The sequence below is a fragment of the Oreochromis niloticus genome, linkage group LG8, assembly GCF_001858045.2.
Source record: "Oreochromis niloticus isolate F11D_XX linkage group LG8, O_niloticus_UMD_NMBU, whole genome shotgun sequence".
Taxonomy (NCBI): Eukaryota; Metazoa; Chordata; class Actinopteri; order Cichliformes; family Cichlidae; genus Oreochromis; species Oreochromis niloticus.
In genome coordinates, this window is record NC_031973.2 from 21,547,930 (window position 1) to 21,571,271 (window position 23,342).

The 23,342-nt window shown below is 40.5% G+C and overlaps 1 protein-coding gene across 1 annotated transcript in view; it reads right to left on the reverse strand.

The window, feature by feature from the left end:
• Positions 1-300: 300 nt before the first annotated feature.
• The window catches only part of cpped1 (calcineurin-like phosphoesterase domain containing 1), a 37,882-nt gene continuing 14,840 nt past the window's right edge, over positions 301-23,342 (reverse strand). Inside the window, exons 3-6 of the mRNA XM_003438708.5 lie at positions 20,769-20,941; positions 19,836-19,967; positions 19,517-19,649; positions 301-687 (exon numbers count right to left, since the gene is read on the reverse strand). Of these exons, the coding sequence (XP_003438756.1) occupies positions 461-687; positions 19,517-19,649; positions 19,836-19,967; positions 20,769-20,941 (665 nt within the window). The 3' untranslated portion in view covers positions 301-460. The remainder of the gene's footprint in view (positions 688-19,516; positions 19,650-19,835; positions 19,968-20,768; positions 20,942-23,342) is intronic.

Genomic DNA, 23,342 nt, shown 5'->3' on the forward strand with positions numbered 1-23,342 from the left:
TTTCGGTAAGTGAATGTGTTTAATTGTAGGCAGGGACATTACTGGATATTCTTGTGTAATTGCTACAGAATAATTTATGTTATACTTTGTTATTGCTACAGAAGAATATTTATTTTATTATTTTACATTTACATTTTTTTTTCCTGGGGACCCTGTGACACCCCATTGAAGAGCCATAGGCTGTGGATCTCTTAAGATCTCACTGTTGGGTTTGTAAGGCCATGTTACTCCTAAATTTCTATCTTGTTCAAAGAGAAGATATAAAACAAAGTTCTAAGCTAATCGACCTTAGTGTTCTCCTTTTTTAAAAAGAATCGATAAAGAATCGAATCGTTAAACAGAATCGAAAATGGAATCGGAATCGTGAAAATCTTATCAATACCCATCCCTACTGAAAACAATGTAAAATATACTAGTCGGTTAACAAAACACCCAGCTTCATTGTTGTTTGAGTGTTCGCTCAGGCCTGCAGGAGTTTCTTGAGGTCCTCGTCTAAGCCTCGCGCCCTCAGCTGCTCCAGGCTGTAGTAGCGATGGATGACGTTGTCTGCAGTCACTACCACCACCCTGACTCCGTGGGTGTCCTCTCCCAGCTGACAGCCGATGGCCGAGCTTACGACCATGTCCAGGCCACCATGGCAGCCCCCCGCGTTACGGTGATAATGACCAGAGAAGACCGCCTTCACCCCTGGAGCGAGGAGGGAAAGAGAGGAAGTGGTGAATGGTATGGGATGCTGAATTTACAATAAATTGGAGCCAGAACAATATTAGATTTTTTAGGCTGACACTGGATTATGAATTTCTATTTAGATCTTTTTTTTTTTTTTACATTTTCCTATGATATAGTGAAAAACAATTGCAAATATTTCACAGCTTTTAGAGTTTTATTGGCAAATAAATCACATTTATCCAAAGAGTCTGTATCTACAGCCTTGATCCTTCTTCTTCATAACTTTTACAATTCTCTGTGGGATGCTGAACGTTAGCTTCTGGGTCAAATCCTAGATGAACCAATCCTGCCTTATCAGTGCTTGAAGTAGATCAGTTTGTGGGCTTCTGCCTGCCCATCTGCTTTCTGGGGATTGACTATAGATTTGATTAAGATCTGGAAAGTTTTCTGGCCATGGATGCAAAATGGAGCCACTTGGTTATCTCCTTTGCGTTGTGACAAGGAGCTCCATCATGCTGGAAAATGCACAGATTGTCACCAAATCACTGCTGGATGGCTGGTAGAAAATTGTCTTTGAGGGCATATATAGCATGGTCAATCCTTAACAAGCACAAGCACGCAAATGTGTCATCTGCGTCGATCACTGAAAAGGCAGGAATAAGGTGGCATCATTTAGGTCAGTGATATAATTTTTTTTTAAAAGTCACTGTTTAATAGCTTCCCAGCATTGTATTTTATATACAACTTAGCAGCACCTCTTGACTGGTGATCAGCACACATACTGTATATAAGACCAATACCAGTATTAGCTTTAAACAACAGAGATTAGAGCCCCTGATTGCTTGCTACTTTTTTTAGTTTCCTCCCTGGCCTGTGTGCTGCAGGTGCCTTCAGTTGCTGCTTGTTTCTGGGTCTTTCTACATTCAGTTTTGTTTTTAATAACTGAAAAAATGCTCCATTTGGTTGAAATCATGCGAATGACTTGGCCTTTATAAACTCTTTAGGTTGCTTTTGCAGTATGCGTTGTGTCAGCACTTCATAGTGCAGTGCTAGCTGATTTTTTCAGGACTGTCAGGTCTTCTTGTTCTTGAGTGTAACCAGTGGTTTGCACCTAGCTATAAACCCTTTGTATTTGCATTTTTTGGCAGTGTGTCTTGGGTAGGTATTGTGAATGGATTTTTCTTAACCAAAGACAGAATTCTGCGATCATCCACTTTAGTTGCGTGATCAAAAACAAAACAAACAAGGGGACAAAAGAAGAATAGCAACATTTAAAGGTGAGATGAATCGGGTGAAGAATCAGTGATGTACAGCAGGAAAAAAAGGGACAAAAAAGAAAAAACATGATATGATGTAAAGACTCAACACTGGAAATTCAGAAAGGGAGGAAGGAAATGAGAAAAGGGGGAAAAAAAAAAGCAAACTGTGGAAGCTTCCACTTGTCACATAGGAAACTTTCATTAGGGTGGTCACGATTTTCAATTTGATTTCAATTACAAACAGCATCATTACATAGAATGGTGAGGGTTTGGCTTGGCCCTGCGGCAGTCATGCTGTGTCACTTCAGTTGAAATGAATGCACACTTAAAATGGCACGCCAAACAAGCCTCAGTTTGAATGAGGAGTGCAAGATAAGTTGTTTTTCTGTGTGAAGGTTGTATTTGTCTACAAATTTGTTTCTTTTTTGTGGGGAGAAACAATTGGACTTTTAAGCAAGCTCCTCTCATTTCTGGCCAATTTTCACTTGAGCGAGGGGTAAACACGAGGTCAGAATATGAATTTGAGGGGGAGAATTTTAGATAAGAAAAGATAAGGTGACGCTTGATTAGTGCTTTAATATTAGGATATAATAAGGTCCAATACAGTAGGTCCCCAAATTCTTAGACATTTCCAAAAATATTTCAGCTACAGTTCTATAATGAATAAAGACTCAGAATGAATACTGGCTTAACATGAGCTTAAAGCAATTATTTTTGGTCAGGAGACCAGCGGTAATTGGATTATTGATTCAAAAGCTGGTAAAAGGTTATAAGTGGATCCCAAATGTAGTATTTACATTTGAAATCTGCTCTTAGTACAAGTGAAAAAGTCTATCCTTAGGCTTAAAAAACAACAGAAATCCACCAGAGAAAGCAGAGAAGATTAGGAGTGGTCACATTAACAATTCAGTACATTCTAAGAAAACAAAATGCTGGATGGCCGTGGATGAACACAGTGGCGTATGATCACAAATGATCACAACATGGAGCTCAGAAAGGACATATTAGATGCTGCCCATGCCAACCAGTCACCAATCAGTCTCTAGATATATGTGACAGCGGCCTAAGATCAAGGATCAAGGAAAGTATGGAGACTCCATGGAGTGGCTTACAATGGCAACCATATATCGTCATCTGTAAAACACCGAGGAGCAAGTGTGACGACTTTGGTATTTGTGGTTTCCAAAGGGAATCTGTCAAAAGTTTATAATCGATGATGTGGTACAAACTATAAAAACTGTTAACAAGGACACAAGCAGCTTTAGAGTTATACAGTCTGCTCAGATTAAGCAAACGCAGCAAAGGTGATTGGAGATGCTCCATAGTACCGGTGCTCAATGATCCAAAGCATGCTGTGAAAGCAACCCAGGAGTTGCAGGAAACATTCTGTCAGGGTCAAATCAATCACTTCATCACATTTTGCTAAATGACACAAAACTAGTTGCCTGCGAAAAAGCCTCAAAGTACTTAAAACTAATTTGTGGTCAAGTTAATAGGTGAAATTAAACTTTAAAATGGGTGACTGTGAAAAAAAGATGGTTGTAAATCCTGAATGCTTCACTTAATACTTGTGTTCAAACCCCTGAATTAATTTTCTGGAGCTAAATGTACTTGTGTTTGCAAGTTGCACACGTACGTGTAGGTGAGAGGGAGGGTTGAAATTAGTTTACAGCCGCCTTTTGGCAGAAAACGCGAGCTGCTCTATTTTCCAACGGCAAGTGTTTCCATGGAGGGAAGTCTGGCTGCTCGCTGCCTCATCTCTGGAGAGACACCCGGCCAAAAAAATAATGAAAACTGGCAACAAAAGAGGATAAATTTCAGCCTGTTCATGAGAAAGACATCGGTCTGTCTCAGAAATCTGCACAACGAAGACAAGGAAGATCCCTCCCAGAAAGCTCTCGTGTATCCACCGCTGATACTACTTGCACCGTGAAATTGCCCTGAATCATCAAGTCCGCCATTCTGCATAATCAAACAGCAGCAGAATACAAATGTGACCTAAATTTGTATTAATATTCGGAGCTGTGTGAGGACAGCGGTTGCACATGATGGACCATTAAATAATTAATCCGCCGTAGATGAGAATGGATGATTTAAGGCTTGTATGGGTGTATGCCTGGGCTAAATTCATTTCCAATAAAAACCTGGAGCAGCGTCGTGTGTGTCCAATCCTTCAGTGACTTGTGGGTGGGCCTGCAGCTACATCATCATGGACCACACAGATTCATTGAATGTGTGTATATCTGTGTGCCCAGGAATACCAGCCTTCATGTAACCTTGCCACTTCTCCAGGTGACCGACTAACTGAGCAGGCTCAGAACTGTCTAGTCCTGTGTTTGCAAATGTGTGTGTCCTTGTTATTTTATTTTATGTGTTTTACATAAGGGCTGAAAGGCCATAAATGCCCTCTCTGACTGTAGGGCAAAGCATGTACTCATTATTCTGTATGATTATCAGTATGTGTGTGCTCTGTGCTGCAGGCTTCCCATGCTAGTGTTTTTATATCTATCCCACAAGAAATTATACAGTTCATCTACATTTATTCGGACCCCGTGAATGACAACAAAGCGAAGAAGCGACAGAAGTGTGAACCAGGGGAAATGTTTGATTGCATCACCTGATGACTCAGTTATCGAGGCCGACTGTGGAAATGCTGGATTTGCTACAGTATCCACATGAGAGATGCGACTTCTTCATCACCTCAGAAAAAAATAAGACCTCAGAAAGATGAGATGGTGGGAGGAAGACGCTAAGACGGCAATAGTGAAGAAGTGAGAGACGAGGATTAATCCTGTAATAATAATGACGAATGAACCAGCGGGAGAAAGCGGGGAAGGAAAAAAAAATCTTTTTGAAGCTGAAATGGTTTCTCTGAACCTCCTCTGAAACTTCCAAAGATACCATGATTAATGCTGCTAAATAAAGTGCGTGGGAGTGTTTAAGTGTGCATATGTACATGTGTCAGCGCGTCTGAGTTCTGTCGCCACATCGCTGATGATCCGCATCCCACACGCCGCAAAACACCACCACCACGCAGCAGCAGTGCGCTTCCTTCACATGTATGTAAAACATTTGTGATATATTAATATCGCGGTGTTCTGTAGTCCACATTACTATTAGAAAAGCTGTTTTTTACAAAAGCTATAGTAAGACTGTTGTAGAGGCATTAAACCTTAGTAAAAGTTAGATGACCGATTCATGACCGATTTATGTTACATTCTACTGTATTTCCGAACTATAAGGCGCACTTAAAATCCTTTAATTTTTTCAAAAATCGACAGTGCGCCTTATAATCCGGTGCGCCTTATGTATGAATTCTGGTTGTGCTTACTGACCTTGAACAGATTTTATGTGGTACACGGAGCTCAGAAATCTGTCAAAAAATGTTCTAGTAGAACTTTGGAAAGCTATGAAGCCGCACCGCTTGATGGATTGTCGGAGCATTACGGCTGCTGTAGTCAGGACCCTCTTGGACTCGGAGTAATCTGGGTCCAAAACTCCGTCCTCTTCAGGTCTCAAAGTCAAACGAACACTGCGGCATCACTGAGAGTTAAAAACTGTCTAAATTCTTTCATCTTTCGCGTTGCTGCTTTACCAGGTGTAATAATTAAGTTTAACATCCAGGCATCCATGAAAACAGAATTTATTAAATTTAACGGAGTTAGAAGTTAGCTCGCTAGTTTCCACCTAAACATGATACAGCGTGTACTGACTGAAAGATTCCTGAAAAAATTAAAACCTACAACTCTGCTATCACTTCCAACATAAATGAAGACAGAAAACTAAACAACTGTGACTTTTGTAGGGTTACTGAAGTTGGGCTAGCTGGCATATAATGATGTGCTACGTGATCGCTAGCGACACAGCTATGTTAGCATGATATAAACACAGTGAAGCTGGAGGATGAACGCTAACCTTTTTCCACTTGATTAAAGTTAACGCGAGGGTTCCCGATGGTTACTGAGAAATGCAATCACATGGCAGGATGCTGTAAACGGACCAAACTTCAGTCAGGAGAACACCTGAGATAATCCATGAATAATACGAGGTTAGTCATTAATATACTGCAACAACACAGGAAGCTGCGAGAGAATGTACGGCGGTGGTCAGTCTGTTTCTGCTTCTGTTTGCTCCAGAGTCCAGAGATCCGCCCTGGAGTTTTCCCTATTTATGTAAGCTGTTTACCTCAGCTGTCAATGCAGAGTGATAGGAGTGCACTATTATTTAGTCTGGAGGAGGATGTAAAACTCTGAGACACAGTTCAATGAGTCAGAGAAGCTCGCTTCTAACCAATGACAACAATACTGAGGTGAGTTATTGAGGATATGCTGAACTGTTCGTAAGCTGTCATTGCTGCTGTTAGCTACTGTTAGACTCTGTTAGCTGTTAATAGCTGATATTAGTGAAACTATCCTTGAAGTGGATCTGAAATTGTTGGACACTGTTTGCTCTTATGCTTAAGGAATAAACGCTCAAAAGATGTGAGAATGTAATCAAAATGTTTGATTACTGTTTGAGGGAAACTGTGACTTTTAGGAAACTCAAGCCTAACATTAGCTGACATAATATTTTTTTTTGTGTATTATAGGTGTAGGAGCCTACATGTAGTTTAATTTGAAATGTATGCTTTTATTTTGATAGCAAAGAAAAACAGGAAGTTGGGTGAGGGGAGAGTAGAGCCACATGGTTTTTTGACCTCGCAATCTCTCTTCATCCATTTTGAATTGAGCTTTATAAGTTTTCATAATTTGGAATTCTGTTGCTGTGTACCTGTTTGGACTTTTGAGATAAATATTGAGAAACTATCAAGGACTGTTGTTTTTTTGGGGGATATGGAAAGAGGGACTAAGCGGAGCGTCAAGCTAAGGCTCCATTCGCAGGAAACCTACAATAGGCCTGACTTCATTTTAGGAGATGAGGCTTGAGGTGTAGAAGGAAGAGAATGAGATTTTATTAAGATGTCAATTTCTTTGGTGAAGGGATCCCCATCTGAAATGATAAAACATGGGTGTGATCCTTCATATCTTGAGTGTGAAGGTGCAGACACAAATACCTATAAATGTACCTCAACAGCATGCAAACACTCACAACTTCTCTTCTCCTCCACCTTTTGGTGTACTACATATGTGGCCACACACATAACACAATTATTCAAAGGAGATGTCCTACCCGCCACTTTATTCAAATATGGTGGGGAAACATGGTAGCTGCCACAAACCGGTGCCCACTCCTATGTATTTTTATTAGTCATTTTAACTTTATAAAAATGCATCAACTTGCTGGAAGATGTAAATGCAGACTAGTCTATGTATATTTATCAATATAATAGTATTTTTTTTTCTACTTTTCTATTAAAAAATCTCAGAAATGATCGACTTCAAGGTCCTACTCACATTCGGTTTGTGCCGAAGCCCAATTTTACTCCTAACCCTAACGCTTCCCAAGTGTGGTTCATTTTAGATTATCGCTCCTTGTTATTACACTCTGCTTTTTTCAGTGTTGCATTTGTGGTGACACACGTGATAGACATATCAATTATTTAACACAGTTTTCAGTAATGTGTCATGGAGGCTACTGAGGCTAGACGCGTACTTTGTTCTAGTCCAACTAAAGCACTCCTGAGAATCCCTTTAAGCTGGTCAGGGTAGGGTTAAGTGGTGACACTGATTAAGCAAAGTGGGCTCTGGAGGTCAAATGAGATTGAGCGTGGTATGGATCACCTAGTCTGAGACTTGGTGCACCCTTAGATCAAGTCTCACACTGAAACACACAAGTCTTTTTGCATGACTATCAGACCTCTTTTAGGCCACCACAACACACAACAGGCTCTTTTTTAAAAGGTCTTAAAAATAGCTGAGATTTGATGTGAAGTGGTCCAATAGAAAATATGGATGTTTTGGAAATGGATCAGCCTACTCTGTGGGATTGTTCCAGTGGCTTTCACAGAGCAAAACCAATTTCATAGAAACAATTTAGATAAGCCCCAGTCACCTACCCTGACCCGAATTCATTTGAGTGTACCCCTTTCATAGAAGTATCATTATATGGTTTTAGAAGTCAAAGACTCCACTCGGGCCCTTGTTTGCTAAAAAACACTCAGAGAAAAAGATGGCCTGTCTGAGACAGAAAAGCATCAATCTCTAAAAGACTGTCTGTATGAATAAAAGATAAACAACTGAAAAAAATAGAATAAAGGTGTTGCGAAAGCATCTCTGTAATGCAGTCAGAGGATGAAGCTGACCTTTGAAATTGTCTGTCAAAAAGTGAATGTGTGGAACCTGGAAAAAACAAAAACAATTTAACCACTTCAGGACTGAGTTTAGCACCAGCAACAGCAGGGAAATTAGCAGTGGAGACACAAATTCACAGTTAAGTTAGCAGCTTTTCAAGAATGTACCGAAGTTGCAGTCATATGAACCATTTAAACCAATTTAGAGATACAGCTATGGTGCTATTATCTGTTCTTTCAGACACACAACTAAAAACATGGTTGAAATGCTCTCTGTGGTATGATTAAAAATTAATGGCACTAAATATCATGCTTCAAGCTAAATCCAAGTCCATTTGCCAATAAAAGTTTTATTTTTTCTGTATTTTTGTACTTGCAGGCTGGGTTTTGAAATGGTAATTGCGCTGGATGAAAAGTTAAGTTTTTTATTTCAAATTCTTTAAAAATAGTTCACAAGATTCCTTTCATATAAACCATTCATTCTGCTTCGTTACCCAATCATTCACCCCACTGGTATAAAACGTGTTAACCAATAACATCACCAATAAGTCATAGTAGTGAGTAATAGTTCTGTCCTGACACAACCTGTCTGAATTCCTCCTTCACCCACTTACTTACTCAGTCACTGACTATCAAGCTGTTTTCACATTTGAACTTCAGACAATTTTGGAAGCAGGAAATAGTCTGACATATTCACACTACTATAAATAATCCGTGTAGTTTAGGAGACTACTTGGATAGAGCGTCAGAAAACACCACACTCGATGCTCATCCATTAGTGGGTAAATGCACTGAACTATTGGCTGTACAACCAGACATCAAACTGAGGTTTGGTATACTGGGAAACTGGCAAGTTAAAGCTGGAAAATGTCCAATCTGACTGCTGACATTTGCATATTCACACATTCCTCTGTCGGATACGTGAGAGAAAAGTTTAGGGCTATGGTGTACATGTGGCAACAGTTTCCTCAACCAATATGACTGTGGTATGTCAACCAGTCCAGATTTAAACCTTGATTATACTCTGTCGCTGACACATGCACGGAGAGCTGGGACACCATGACCGACTAGTCATTTCTATTAAACTTTGAAGTTCATTGCCTGCGGTGCATGTGTAGCTGTTGCATTGTAAAATAAAGTCTCCGTGGATGATTCTGCATGGTCAGGCAGGAACACGGATATGTGCACGAACGTCATGCTCACTGTCCCATGATGGAATTTACACCGCTCAGACCTTAGTGTACTTGTGGATTTGGAAGGCAGTAGTGTTCATGAACTACCCGACCCTTGTACAACTTGCCTTACATGCTTTTTTCTTAGTGATCAAAGCCAACAAGACAAGCAGTTTTCAATTCATGTCTGAGCAACCCTACATGCTGATTTCAAGTGCTTTTGATTTGAAGTTAAATTAACTTCTTTATAACTTTCTTGAAGACATGCCACCTGCTGCGATTGCATTATAATTGATAATGGTGTCATAGGTCACCACTATTATTGGTTTAGTGACGCCCTATCCAGGTGGACATAGAAAGCCTTTCATCCTCTCTGAAACCATCTCTCTTTTTTTTAGACAACCATGACCTATATGACTGCAAACCTACACAGATAAGAAGATAAAAATGATAGATTGAATAGTCTCTACAACGGCCATACAGGAGGTCCACATAATGCCTGGAAACATACTCCAGAAATGTAAGCTACAGGCAGTCTTTAAAAAATAACACAGCAGTTGATTTCATGAAGTGTCCACCTTCAACCAGAATGGGGACGCCATAGCAAACAAGAGCCGCAATCCTCTGCTGTAATAAAAACTGGAGAGCTTTTGAACGTCCAGACACTGCAGTTGGCTACTGCTGTCTCCAGGATAATGACAGCTGGCACTCTTCTGAGAAAATGGTCTTGATTTGACAATGACAAAATACAATGCGCTACTGATTTCACTTCCTTTCACTCCAATCAAAGTTGCGTATCACCTTCTGTTGATTGTTATCCAAAGTGCCTGGAAGTTCAATTGGCATGGGTAGCCTGGTGGGATGTAAACCCTTAGCTGGTGCCATGGCTCTAGGCATTGAGATATATTGGGAACAAAAATCCTTCTTCTACCACTGACAATACCACACTAAACCCATTCAGCCACGAATAGAACATAAAACTGTGCTCAATCGAATTGTTGTGAAGCTATATGGCGATAGGAAGAGCAGTAAGTATTCAAAGGACGTTAAATAGTAGTATTGCATTTACTATAGGAACATTAGGTCCAATTTCACCACTTTTTTTTGTCTGTTTGCCATGCTTTGCTGCATTCTTTCCTTCTCTTGCTAAGTGGGTGCCCTCATGAAAACACAGGCTCTTTGTGCTGATAATTTCAAGTCTTGTCTCGGTCTCTGTGGAAATCCCATTTACCTGTCAGTCTTCAAACAGCACTACTTCTTTTGTGCTTTTCTTTGTGATAAAGACTCCCGTGTGGAGACTGGACTCTGGTTTGACAGACGGAGGTGGGGAGTGTGGGGAGGATGGGGGGAGACAGAGAGGTGGGGGATGGACAGAAAATGCTCAGAGTAAGCAGCCGGAGTGATGAAAACATATTGAATGCAAATTTGAAGGGGGGTTAAATTGAATTCCAGTCAGGGGTTGCAGAAAGATGCACAGGAAGGAGACTGGAATTCCAATATGCACTGTATTTTGTGCTATGACTCGTCTATGCTGTAATCATCTGAGCTTCATTATTCTTATTTGGTTAGATCCTTCTGAATATTGTGAAGAGCCTTGTGCTTTTAAAATGTTAATAAGATGCTGACCGCGAAATAAAGGAATAAAAGAGGTAAAGAAACATCAGTGCACATCTAATTAGGTTTGATGTTTATGATCTTTCTATCAATCTCTCCTCTTCATCCCCTTCTCGCTTTCCATCATCTCCCTTTCATCTCTTGATCACTGATTTGCAGGTTACAAGATTGGATTTGCTAATTGCGAGCCAAGTTCCCATGTTGCCGCTAAACCGCCTCCCATTGGTTAAAATCTCCAAGAGAATCATTTTCCTTCTAACGTTTCTCCCATTTCTCCTTCGTTCTCTTTTGACACAAACTCCGAATGTAGTTCTGAACAAAGCTGTCATCTGCACATCTGTGAGAATGGGGATGCGTAGGAGTGAACATCCAACATGCGCGCTTGTATTGAAGGGCGGTTGTCATTAAAGTGCAGGTCTGGGAAATAATTCATCATGAAACAGAAGCTGTTGATAATTTGCATGACAGAGGGATACAAAATGATGTAGCATGGAGAAGCATCTTACAGCTCTGGTTCCTCATAAATCACTCTCAGCCATTAGTCACCACGAAGCATCCCCTTCCCTGTGTCCTCCAGCTACACACTGGCATGGGATTAAAACAAAACAAGAAAAAGAACACGCAAAGGCATGCAAGGAAGAAGAGATCTCGGGGGGGGAATGAAAGAGAATGCAATAAACAAAGGTTTGGTGAACAGCACGATTAGAGACAAGACATTTGGGTTTACTGATGTATCTAAATTTTCAATTGGACACCATCAGCTAAAGCTCCCAGGTGTCCTCCCTGACACAACCACAGAGGAGAGTGTAGACCTGGCTAGAATTGATCTGGTGACACTGGAGGCACGCAGTCACCATTAATCAGCGATTGGTGTTATATATGCAATGTGTGTGACAATCGATCATGGTACCTGGTTAGAAACTGATGGCAAACTTTAACTCTATCCTACTCCCGTCACCCCCAATCGACAGCCAAAAAACAAGAGAACGTCTTGTTTTGCATTGCTGCGCTGGTGCAGTTTTTCCTCCCATTATCACCAAGTCTGATTGTTGGGGTTTCACTGTATTATTGTAGAGTTATTACCGGACAAATAAAGCCCTTAAAGGTGACGGTTATTGAGAGTTTTCACTACAGAAATAAAACTAAATTAAACTGAACTGAAACTGTGCACATAAAATTAAAACCTACTGAGAAAAAGGGTTTTAAATGGCTTTTGGGGCAAATTTAACCTGTAACAGATTTGACTGAGTCTATACGTGCAGTTTCTATGTCCCAAGTGCATGCATCCACCCATGCAACCATATTCCCTATTTACTGCTCGTCCAATTCATTGGGGATGGAGTCTATCCCACCTCTCGTAGGCCAAACGGTAGGGCACACCCTTAATAGGTAGCTAGTCTATCACAGGGCTAACACAGACAGACAGCTTCAGATTAGGTGCAGGAATTGCTAAATGTTTGATGAGAGGAGTCACTTGAAAGACTTTGATGCTGCCAGTTCTCAAGGAGGGAGAGCAATAACTTAATAAAATAAAACCCCAACTTGAAAAAAAAAAAAAAAATCAGCTACCAACAGTGGACGCAGCCAGCCGCTAATGGCCGAATTATTTGTCCAACCGTCCATACCTTCCAGACATGCGATTTCAAGTACTTAGGTCATAATTATGAAAAAATTGCACAGCAGGCATCTGTGGGAACTCACTTCCCACAGCTTCACGTGCCCGGAGCAGCAGCACTGGGGTGACATGAAAACCTAAGGTAGCTCAGCACAAATGATCAGTGCTAAACACATTTTTAGCTGAAATGTCCACTGACAACAGTCAAAAGAGTCTGCCTTTTATTAGTAGTTCTACCATTCACTATGCTATTAGCACTACCTTTCCTGGATTCTGTTTCATTGCAGTGGTACCTGAAATGATACATCTTGACCTATGTAGCGCTGGTATTCATTCTGAATTCCCAGTGCTACATCCTTAACAACTTCCACCTTTGGATGCGTTAGAAAAAGAGACAAAGACAGACTAAGAGAGCAAGAAACAGAAAAGGCAGAGCATTACTCAGGCTCATGATTAAAACAATGGGGTTAAAGGCTTAACCATGCCCTCTTATCAAATTCCCAGTGGGTGATAAATGTGTCTTCACTTTTGAACAGAGTAAAACCCTTGCTGATAAAGACAACCAACGGCGAGAGAGAGAGAGAGAGAGAGAGAGAGGGCGAGACTGTGAAAGACAGAGAGAAAAAGACAGAGGGGCTATGCAGAGCAGTACACGGCTTATCTTTGCTTCTAATTACCTACTGTACAACTCTACAGCCGCTAGTAATGCTGGGAATTCCAATGAAATTCTGTATTTTAATTTTGTTGGGCTGTTTTTTCCCCCCTCTACACATAAACAGGTTTGGAGGTGAACAAAGGCAGCAGAGAAGTCTGTCTATACATTCATCCATCCCAGTGTGTAAGTGAGCTCATCCTTAATGTAGAATATAAACCTTGCAGGAGGAGAGAGAAGAAGGAGAGCAAAGAAATCTAATTACAGTACTCCATCTATAAGGAGAGGCGAGGCTGAGAGCACTGCTGGGATTTTGATACTCCACTTGCTGCTGAAAAGTAGACAACAGACCCCGGCGATGGGAATTCAATCTTCTCTGAGGAGTTTCTGGGTGTGCGTAAAACCTGTTTTCTCTAAATTCAACATCCTCGATGAGTGTAAAAGCCTACAATTTTTGCATGTCTTTCTTCCTCTACTTGCAGTATCTAATTCTGTCTGCGCTGGATTTATGTACTGGGGAAAAAAAGGAAAAAAAGAAGAAGAAGCAAAAGTAAGGTACTTTGACATACTGTATACAGATACACAGACCACACTTAAAGATATAAAGATATGTAGACACCAATGAACACACTGATATTAGTCCAAAATGAACAGTAAGGTTAAATTAAGGTATTAAGTATTTAGGCCTCCGCTTGTCCTAAACATGACGTGCATAAGCAAACTTCCAACTAATGACCACAAAGTAATGCTTACTAGCCAAAAGCTGAGGTTTCAGACTGCTCTAAGATATTTCACAGTTTTTAGTACTCTTGGCTATGTAAGCAGATATCCCTAATATGAACATCTCATGCACACAGCTCAAGCTGTGAGAACAAAAGCCTATAAGTTGGTCAATAAGAAGGTGAAAGGGGTTACAGTGTCATGTTTCTGACAGACGATGAACTGAAGGGCTGCACCAAGGCTTGGTATAGAATAAATAACATTCATTTTGAAGGGTGCAGCTACATTGGACCCCCCCCCTCCCAAATGATGACAAGTGAAAGCTTTACATATGACATTAGGTAAGGCCTCAGTCAGATAGGCCTAGGTGAAACCAGCAGCAAAGAGAGTGCTGCAAATATTTTCTGCAAATATCCAACATTTACACTCCAAACCGCAGTGAAACATAAACCAGAAACGGAAAGTGTTAGCTCTAAACATTTTAACTCGGAAGGTGAGTGTTCTCCGGTTCCGATTTGTTGTGCATTTTTCACAGCTTTACCATAGCTTGGCAAGTAGCTGCCAAGTGTTTGCAGTCAAATTGGCATATTTGATGAAAAGTACTGGCAACTTTGGCAACCTACTAGCAACCGAAGCAACTGCAACGAGGTTCTCGGTACAGTATCGATTACCTTTTTGCGATCAGCAACCACTCACCAGCTGGAATACAAACTTTTTTTGACCAGTGATTACCAAGAGGTTCACTGACTAGTCTCTAGGCCTACATTGATAGAATGTAGGCCAAGTGACCGGTGGTTGTCAGATGGTCATTGACCAGTCCAGAAACCTTTAGGGCTTAAGTCTAAAGGTTTTGCCCAATCGCTACCAATGAACTGAAACTAAACCGTAGTGAAAAGGTGTTAAACCAGGTATGCCAGATGAAGATAAAAAAAAAAAAGAGCAGTGTGTCCAACTTGTTTTGTTTTGTAATTTTAATGAAAAGTCTCCAAAGCCACAAAAACCTCCAGACTTAATTTATCTGTACTTTTGAAATGACTATGTTGCAAAACTCCAAACATATTAAATAGAGAGAGCGAGCTCACATTTAAATGCATGATTTAATATTAACCAAATCACTGTAAAAATCACTAACCATAGTAATTGCTTATGCAATTAAAAACAGAAATTCCTCAATACTAGTCGAGAGGGCGTCATCACTGAGACAGAGTATCATTAATACGAGCTGGAACGCACTTAACAGTTCCCAGTGTGGAACTCCTCGCTCTGATGAGCCAGAAGAAGACTAATTGGTGCTGCACCTTTCCCATGTGCATCTGTGCTGCTGAGATAACGTATATATACTTACTGTACAATATGTCACGCTTAGAAAAACAAACCACTGCACACTAATTTATATGCATAAATCACACACATACACAGACACACAAACTGTGCGGAAAATAAAAAATAGTTGCTCAAACAACCACCAGCACACATGTCCTGTGAGATGAAGAAGCGGGGAGAAAAGCAACAAATACCTCTAAAATCTATTAAATGAGATTCTTTGTCTGCAGGGGACTATAATCGCTCTTTCCATCATATGCTACTAAGTGGTGTGGGGGCTGCAGAAAACACAGCGGCAGTAATAACAACATCACAAGTGCTGAACCCAGCAGACGCCACAAAAAGACGCCTCTGGAGTGGTCGGAGAAATCTGTTACACACAGCAATGTGTACTTTTAAGGAGCGAGCTGATGCCAAAGACACCTTTGTCTAACATCCAGTGATCCTATTTCAAGGTCTGTAGCATCAGAATTACAAGAAGGGAGAGAGAGAGAGAGAGAGAGAGAGAGAGAGAGAGAGAGAGAGAGAGAAAAGCTGTCCAAGTCAACCTCTTCATTCTTGCCAAACTGCTATTTGGCTCAAATATGAACTTGGAAACAAGCACCCAAGAAGAATAACCTTAACTAAGAATATCCAAGTTTTCCAGCAAGGTTTATGTGTTACTAATACAATCAAACATCACTCATTAAAAGTTTCCCAGCTCTAAATAAAACACGCAACACTTCAGCTGCTCGCTTGTCTTCCAAGGCAAAGCTAGCTAGTCAGAGCTAGTTTCTTGCTAGAGCTAGCGAGTGCTGGCTCTAGCAAGAAACTCATCATTTCCAACTGCTCACTTAATGAAAATTTCAGAAGAAAAATGGCGTTCTTGCTTTCTGTGCCAAAGCTGAGCTGTACCTCAGTATAAATTCCTCAGAGAAAGTGAGAGAGAGGCACAGGAGAGAAGTGTGTTTTTTTTGTGTGTGTGTGCCTGAGGTTAATGATGCTGCCCTTTACTGTTATGACAGTAATGATCACCAGAGTGCAAAGCGCATCTGGAAGCCTCAGATCACACGGTGTAGCAGTGAGGCAAGACCAAAAGGGGAGGGGTAAGATGTGTTAATAACGCACTACAAAGAGGGGGGAAAAACTGATCATAGCAGATGTACGTCAAAAAGAGACATAATTTACCACACAAGAGAGGAAACATGGCCCGTCAACTAACAGACAGGAAGAGTAGTAACACAGTTTCCCAAGCTTTCTTTTTTTCTTTAGTATGCGTTAATCATATAGTGTGATGACCTGAAAGTCATTCATATCAATTGTGAAAAGCATGCACTCGCTCCACTGGGGTGTTTAATTATTTGCTTGCCCTGCAGGAAATTTCCAACAGTTCACTCATTTTGACGTTCACAAAATGCTACTAAATGCTATACTAAATATTTTATTAATAATATTTTAGTCGCTCGCTATAACGCAGTTCACCTTTCGCAGCCTCTCAAATTTTTTTTTGTGCAATTTTGCATGCTTTTTTTTTTTTCTCTTTGTTTTGTTACAGCGCATTGTGTTCTGTGTCCTGATTGGCTGTAGACTATTGTCAATCAATCTCGTGCTGTGGTCCTGTACAGTACAGAATGGTTTCAGCTTGTGAAATTTACATAGATCTTCAATCGCTAGCAGTGTGACTCTGAAGTGCTGTACTGTATGTTTGTAAGTTTTCTCCCCAACAAACGCAACAATGTCGGCGAAATGTTTTGCACCGTCAAAGGCACCTGCGGTAGCACCCAAAAGGCAGAGGAAGATGCTACCATTGCACAAAAATGTTGGACTTCTGGACATGCTAAAGGAAAGTAAAAGTTACCGTATTTTTTGGATTATAAGGCGCATTAAGCAAAACCAAACAGTCAGATAAGTCAAACTTTACTCAACTCATTCTTCATACTTCCTCCACTTCCGTACCATTGATTCATTAATGTTGAATTCTCTCACAGCTGCTCTATTCCCATGTTCTGGGCCTGAACACAGAGTTTGATCTTTGGTTTCATTCTATAATACTGGACTTATTTTTCTATGAAGGTTTGAACTTTGAAAGTGTTTAAATAAGAGAGAAAAGCGTGAAAATGTTCATGACTGTCTGAGAAAAGTGTATAAAGTGTGTAGTGAGGGGTTTTACAGCCTTAAAACATCCATAATAATTTTAAAAACAAGGGACCACTGTAATACTACATTGTTTTGCTTTTCCGTCCATCCATCTGTGGCTTGGGAACAACTCAGTGTCCCCCCCCAGAAGAGCTGGAGAAGGTGGCCCAGGAGAGAGGTGTGGGCTTCTCTCTTTGACTGCTGCTTCCACAACCCGAACCCAGGCAAAATGGATTGCTGGACTAAGAAACAATTTAAAAGTTTGTTAAAATAAATATTAAATCTATCCATCCATCTTCTTCCTCTTATCCTTATCAGGGTTGTGGGGGGGCTGGAGCCTAGCCCAGCTGTCATAGGGCGAGAGGCGAAATGCACCCTGGACAGGTCGCCAGTCATCAATTAAATATAAAACAAGACTATTATAGGCACAGCTATGTGCAGTAAATGCTAACATTAGCTTTCTAACATGCTCACAACAGTAATGTTGATGTTTGGCAGGGATAATGTTGACAATTTTGCCATCTGAACAATTTGAGCTCAGTTAGACACTGTCCTCTTTCCAGTGCCTGTTATTTTCTGCCCTGGCAGTGACCCTAATGACTACAGTATCCATGACACAAATACACAGCAGCAGCTCTATCACAAACTGACATGGAGCCTCAGTGATCACAGTCAGTCTCTTTTATAAGCACGCCTGCAGGACAGATCCAGCAGGCTGAGTACAGACGTTACAGCATCAGTCACTTCTTGGAGGAAGGAGACCGTTAAAGTGAGAGAGATTAGAGGAGAGCAAAATAGAAAAGGGAAGAAAAAGTGCGTTCTTCATCAATAACTGTCTAATTTCTATTATGAAAGACTTGCTTTTTGCTAAATCCTCTGATTCCAATGTTGGGACTATATTTTTAGGACATCTATCAAGAACTAATAGAAATAATAACATGGCTATGTGTTTTCTTATCTTATAGTCAGAATGACTTAGAATCTTCATAAATATGTCAAAATGAAGGATATTTCTACAGTATATCAAATCAAATCTCTCCATGTGAGCAGGAGAAAGAACACATTCACAGATATATTTAGAGCAGAGATCGGCTTAATTGTTATGTATAGATAAGAGTCAGAGGAAACATGGATACTGCGTATTCCTTACCTTGCTGTAATAAAGGAGTATCATGCATGGCACTTAAGCGCCTGAGAAAATCATACCATATATTTAAAAATCTACATGCTCGTAGTTCATGGAGCGCTTGCTCTGTATGTGGCCCGTGTTTATAATTGCTAGCAGGGCACAAGAGTGCGGGTAAGAAAAAGGGCACCAGCTCATTCTACAGCAACACCCTCCTGCTCATGATAAGAAAAAGCTTGTAGAGACTGCCCTTTAAAATTTTAAGCAGTGTTGCCCTGGAGGAGAGATCAATTATGAGAGAGAAGGGTCATCAGACCAAGACGGGCCAACATGGTTAAATATGTGCAGAAATAATGGATGGATAATGAAATTAAAACCATCCACCGTCTGTCACCTTGATGCATGATTGAAAAGCTCGGCACTGAGAGGTGGCTGCTGTCAGTCAGCAGCGCAAAGCCGGCCGACGCACCTTCGCTGAGATTCTGCCTAAAGACGTGTTGTCCTTGTGGGAGGGTTATTTTTTTCTTTTTGCTCACTACTTTTGTATCGTTCTCTTATAAGCTCACAACAATGGATTGATTAAGGATTTATTCTCCTTATAGGAAGTGAATGGAATAATTAATTCAATTATGTCTGCATTGTGTGTGCCAAGAGCTCTTCCTGAGGCTGCTGGATAATGACATATTAATCCTCTGGGCTGGGATCTTAACTGTGCTTCAGTGAGATATGCTTAAAATGAACAGGTTTAATAGGAATAGCAGCTAAGGCGTATTAAGACAAGAAACTTAAGATCACTTCACATTGGCCTAAATCCATTATTCTAAAAGAAAAAATAAAAAATAATAATGCTCTTATTTCAGAGCTGTGGAAGCCGGAGATGCTTGACATTTAAGATAGTAAAATTGATTTATCTATTCTGCGACTTCTAATTCTAACCAAATGCACAAACCTGAACTAGGTCACCAATATTTAACCAGAGGAAATCAGAAACCCCCATAATTTTATGTATTCTGGTTTCCTACCTGCTTTCTTGAACCTGTCCAGCAGGTTTTGCCTGACTGTCCTCCGCAGGTTGAAGTAGTCATCCTCTTCATCCGGACTCTTTAGGTACAGGGGAATGTGCTGAAATATCAGGACGTGTTTGGGTTTAGGTTCCTAAACGGAGACAGATGTGAGCGATGATTACATCACAAGATCTCTAAAGACAGAAATTCAAATGATGTGCCCACATGGCTGCACACACACCCCAGCAATAACCTAAACTACTGAGACCAGACAAAGCAAAAGGAAGAGTTCATCTGCTTAAACAGCCTCAATCACGCTGGGGTCATGCCATCTTACCGTAGAAGAGGAGGAGGATGCTCTGCTCAGCTGCGCCTCCAGCCAGGCCTCCTGAGCCTCCCTCAGCTCAGGGCAGGCCGAGGCGTCGAAGAACAGCTGGGAGTTCAGAACCAGGCAGAGAACTCCGCCCACCTGAGACGGCAAAAGTGTGAGAAAAAGAAAACAAGAGAGGAAAACAACAACTTGAATTGTTTCCCATTGCATCTGCCATCCCTACACCCAATTTTATATTATATTCCTATAGATTATCCAAAACCTAACTGCTGAAACTGAAAACATTGACGAACGCGGTGTGGCAAAAACACTCCAACCATGCAGAATTTTAGCAAAATACCTCTGGCATGCATTTTAACCTACATGTATAAAACTCATTAGCCAGGTCTTAAATTGCAAGGCCTTTAAGGAACCATATACTGTCCATATACTATGCATTCTGGTCTTATGTTTGCCCTTTGCAGGCCTAATCTAAACAAACTTTGCAATCCTAATTTGTAATCCTTTTAAGTTTACCAACTGTGTGCCCATGGCATCACCTCAAAGTTTGTTATGTTACCAAGAAACAGTTGCTATAACTGAAATATGCATTGACCACAGCTCCCTTGAACAACTTCCGGTAAAAGAGGTCTAAATGGCCACCATAAAAACTGGACCACACCATGATATACGTATATTTCTTAACTGCAATATCAAAGTACAGGGAAGTCTAATGCCCAAAAGTAGTCTAAATGACATTAGCTACACATGGTATGCTGAGGAAAATAGAACCAAAACATATTTAATGTCACACACCAAAATAGGGTTTTGATCCTTTGCTATTCTTAGTCCTGTAAGAGCAGAGATGGTGTTCGCAGGTACCCGTCATTATAATATTCCATTCATCCTACAACCACTGCTACAGGCTGCTACTACTAATTATGGTTTGTGTCTGCTTACCCAGAAGCTGAAATAGTCATCCCCCCATTCCCTGCAGTACTGCTCCACTGTGCTGGGAGTGGGAGTGTTACCCAGGTCATGGTTTCCACTGACAAACACCAGAGGAATGGAGGGATCGGTCCCCTTCAAGGCTGCCTTCAGATCTTTCTCCTGACCTTCTCTAAAGGGTGTACCTAAAGGAAGAATAACGGAAAACCTATTGTCAACATGGCATGTGTCAATGTCACACATATGATTAAAGGTAACATAAAACCAAACAAATTATGACCTGGACGTGACAAACAGATGTTTGATTAAGAAAAGCTACTGTATGCGGGTGGAAATGAGCCAAAGACGGCCTAAAAGTGTGAATGAGGACTACGTGAGAGTGAGAGAGAGATTATATGGATGATGATGAGAGCGCTCAAAGGATGATGAATGCTCAGTACAGCTCGACTTCATATCACCATGGTTACTGACATGATTAGTGGTGTTCTGGCGGTATCCTCTCGGTCCACATGTTGCAGGCAACAGCTGAGTAGACCACTTTCCAGATGCAGGTTTGTGAAGACATACGAGGCTATTTGCCTCCCCCCCACCCCCAAAATTGTTTAAAAATGCTATAAGCCTGGAGTTCACAAAAAGGGTAAACATCCAAAAATGGGTAATGTTCGGAGCCAAATTAATTCAGTCCCAGAGTGTATAAAGGGCAGAGAATGGGTGACTCTCAAATCTATTTATAACTTTGAATTTATATCAAACAAACCCATCAGCCTCTGCTCTTGTGTTATCCCCCATCCTCTCTCTCTCTCTTCCCTCTCATATTTCTTTTCGTTTTTATTCATCTGAGTAATTATTTTACTGGCCTAGTTTTGGAGCAAACCTTTCCTCGGATATTTAGATAGGGCTCATTACATAAGAGCCTTTCCCCAAAGAACATCTTATTCATGACAGTGGGAGAAAGTGTAGAGTTTAAGAAACATTAAAAGGGAAAACATATGGACTGACATTTATACAACGCCCTTCCAATCTCACCGACCACTTGAGGTACTTTGTAGACTGCAAGTTGCATATCGACTTAATCTACGCAGCAAAAGCACGTTATCTACCCTTAACTACGGCTAATTTAGAGCTAATTAACCAAACATTAATATTTTCAGACTACTTGAGGAGGTATTGAGAAAGGTGCCAGCCAGAGTTTGGACCATACGCTGTGAGGCAACAGTACTGCCACTGGACCACCATGCTTCCTGGAGCTTTCACTTGGTACTCCTCTGCAGGTAAAGCTTCCAGACGTAAAATATCTAATACACTTGTTGTTCTTGTCGTTCATGATCATGGAGTGAATAGTCCTTTTGGTTGGGCCCACTTTCATAACATCATTATAGTACCACTAGTAATACTTTCAGTTTTCTTTTCTTTTTGTGGACATGGTACTACTGACCGTGTAGTCAAATTACTTCTGAACCATTGAACAGCAACACCATGTCGCTGTGGATGAGTGCAGGTGGAGAGCTTGACATTTATTTGGAATTTAATGATAAACTGAGTCCAAATTCAACTGTAGCCCACGGAGCTTCCTTGTAAATATGTTGGATTTGTCTTCAATGTTACTCACCAAAACAAATGAGTTGTTAGTTTTGCTCCAAGATACAATGTAATTGCCATCCTATAAAATATTCCACAACTATCACGAAAACAAGCAAAAATTTCAATTTGTGCGAAACACAAATGACATCAAAATAATTTAGTTCTGAATGAATAAAACTGCCTTACAAATTATCAATAACTAGATAAGTGGTTTTCCTCTGATTGATGCCAGTACAAGCTGAAACTTGCTTTTTTCGTTCCCTGTTGACCTGATATTTTCAAGTATAATCCTGATGAAAGGAAATGACAGCTGAAGCCACAACAAAGCGGATTAATTATTTCACAATCACAATATTAGACCGCTGCCACAATTACATACAAACAAAGGCCGTCTCACTAATGAAGTTTTAAATGAAAAACCGGGGGCGCAAAGATTGTTAAGCAACTGTTCCAGCTGATAGCACTCTCTGCAACTTTGCTGGTACAGACAAATTCATTTGTACCTGATTTTCTTCGTTTATTTACAAGTTTTTATTTGCATTAGGTCATTTTCTTTAGGATAGATGAATGAGAATCAGTCTCCATGCCTTAGGAAGGTACCTGACCTTGTCAGCTGCTCCAGTGGAGCTGCTCAGTGGAATAGCAAAACATGTTTTATGCTTGACATTGCCTAAATGTGAATACACAGTAGGTAATCAAGGGAGATTCCACATTAGATACAATTGATCTTTCCTCTGTGTGTGTGTTGATGCTACAAATGCCAAAAAAAGTTAGGACGCTTTACAAAATGAAAATAAAAACAATGTCATTCACAACATTTTATTCACAACACATCCAATGCAACTCACATATTTAATCCCTGACATATCCTAATATAAGAAAAAGTGCAATTTCGACAGCAAGTCTCAGTTTTGCTACGTGACAAAGAAATGCTGCTGTAATAAAGGACAGAAATCTGTCAGCATGTCTTTTTGGGATTAAACTGTAGAAGATAAAAGGTGTAAA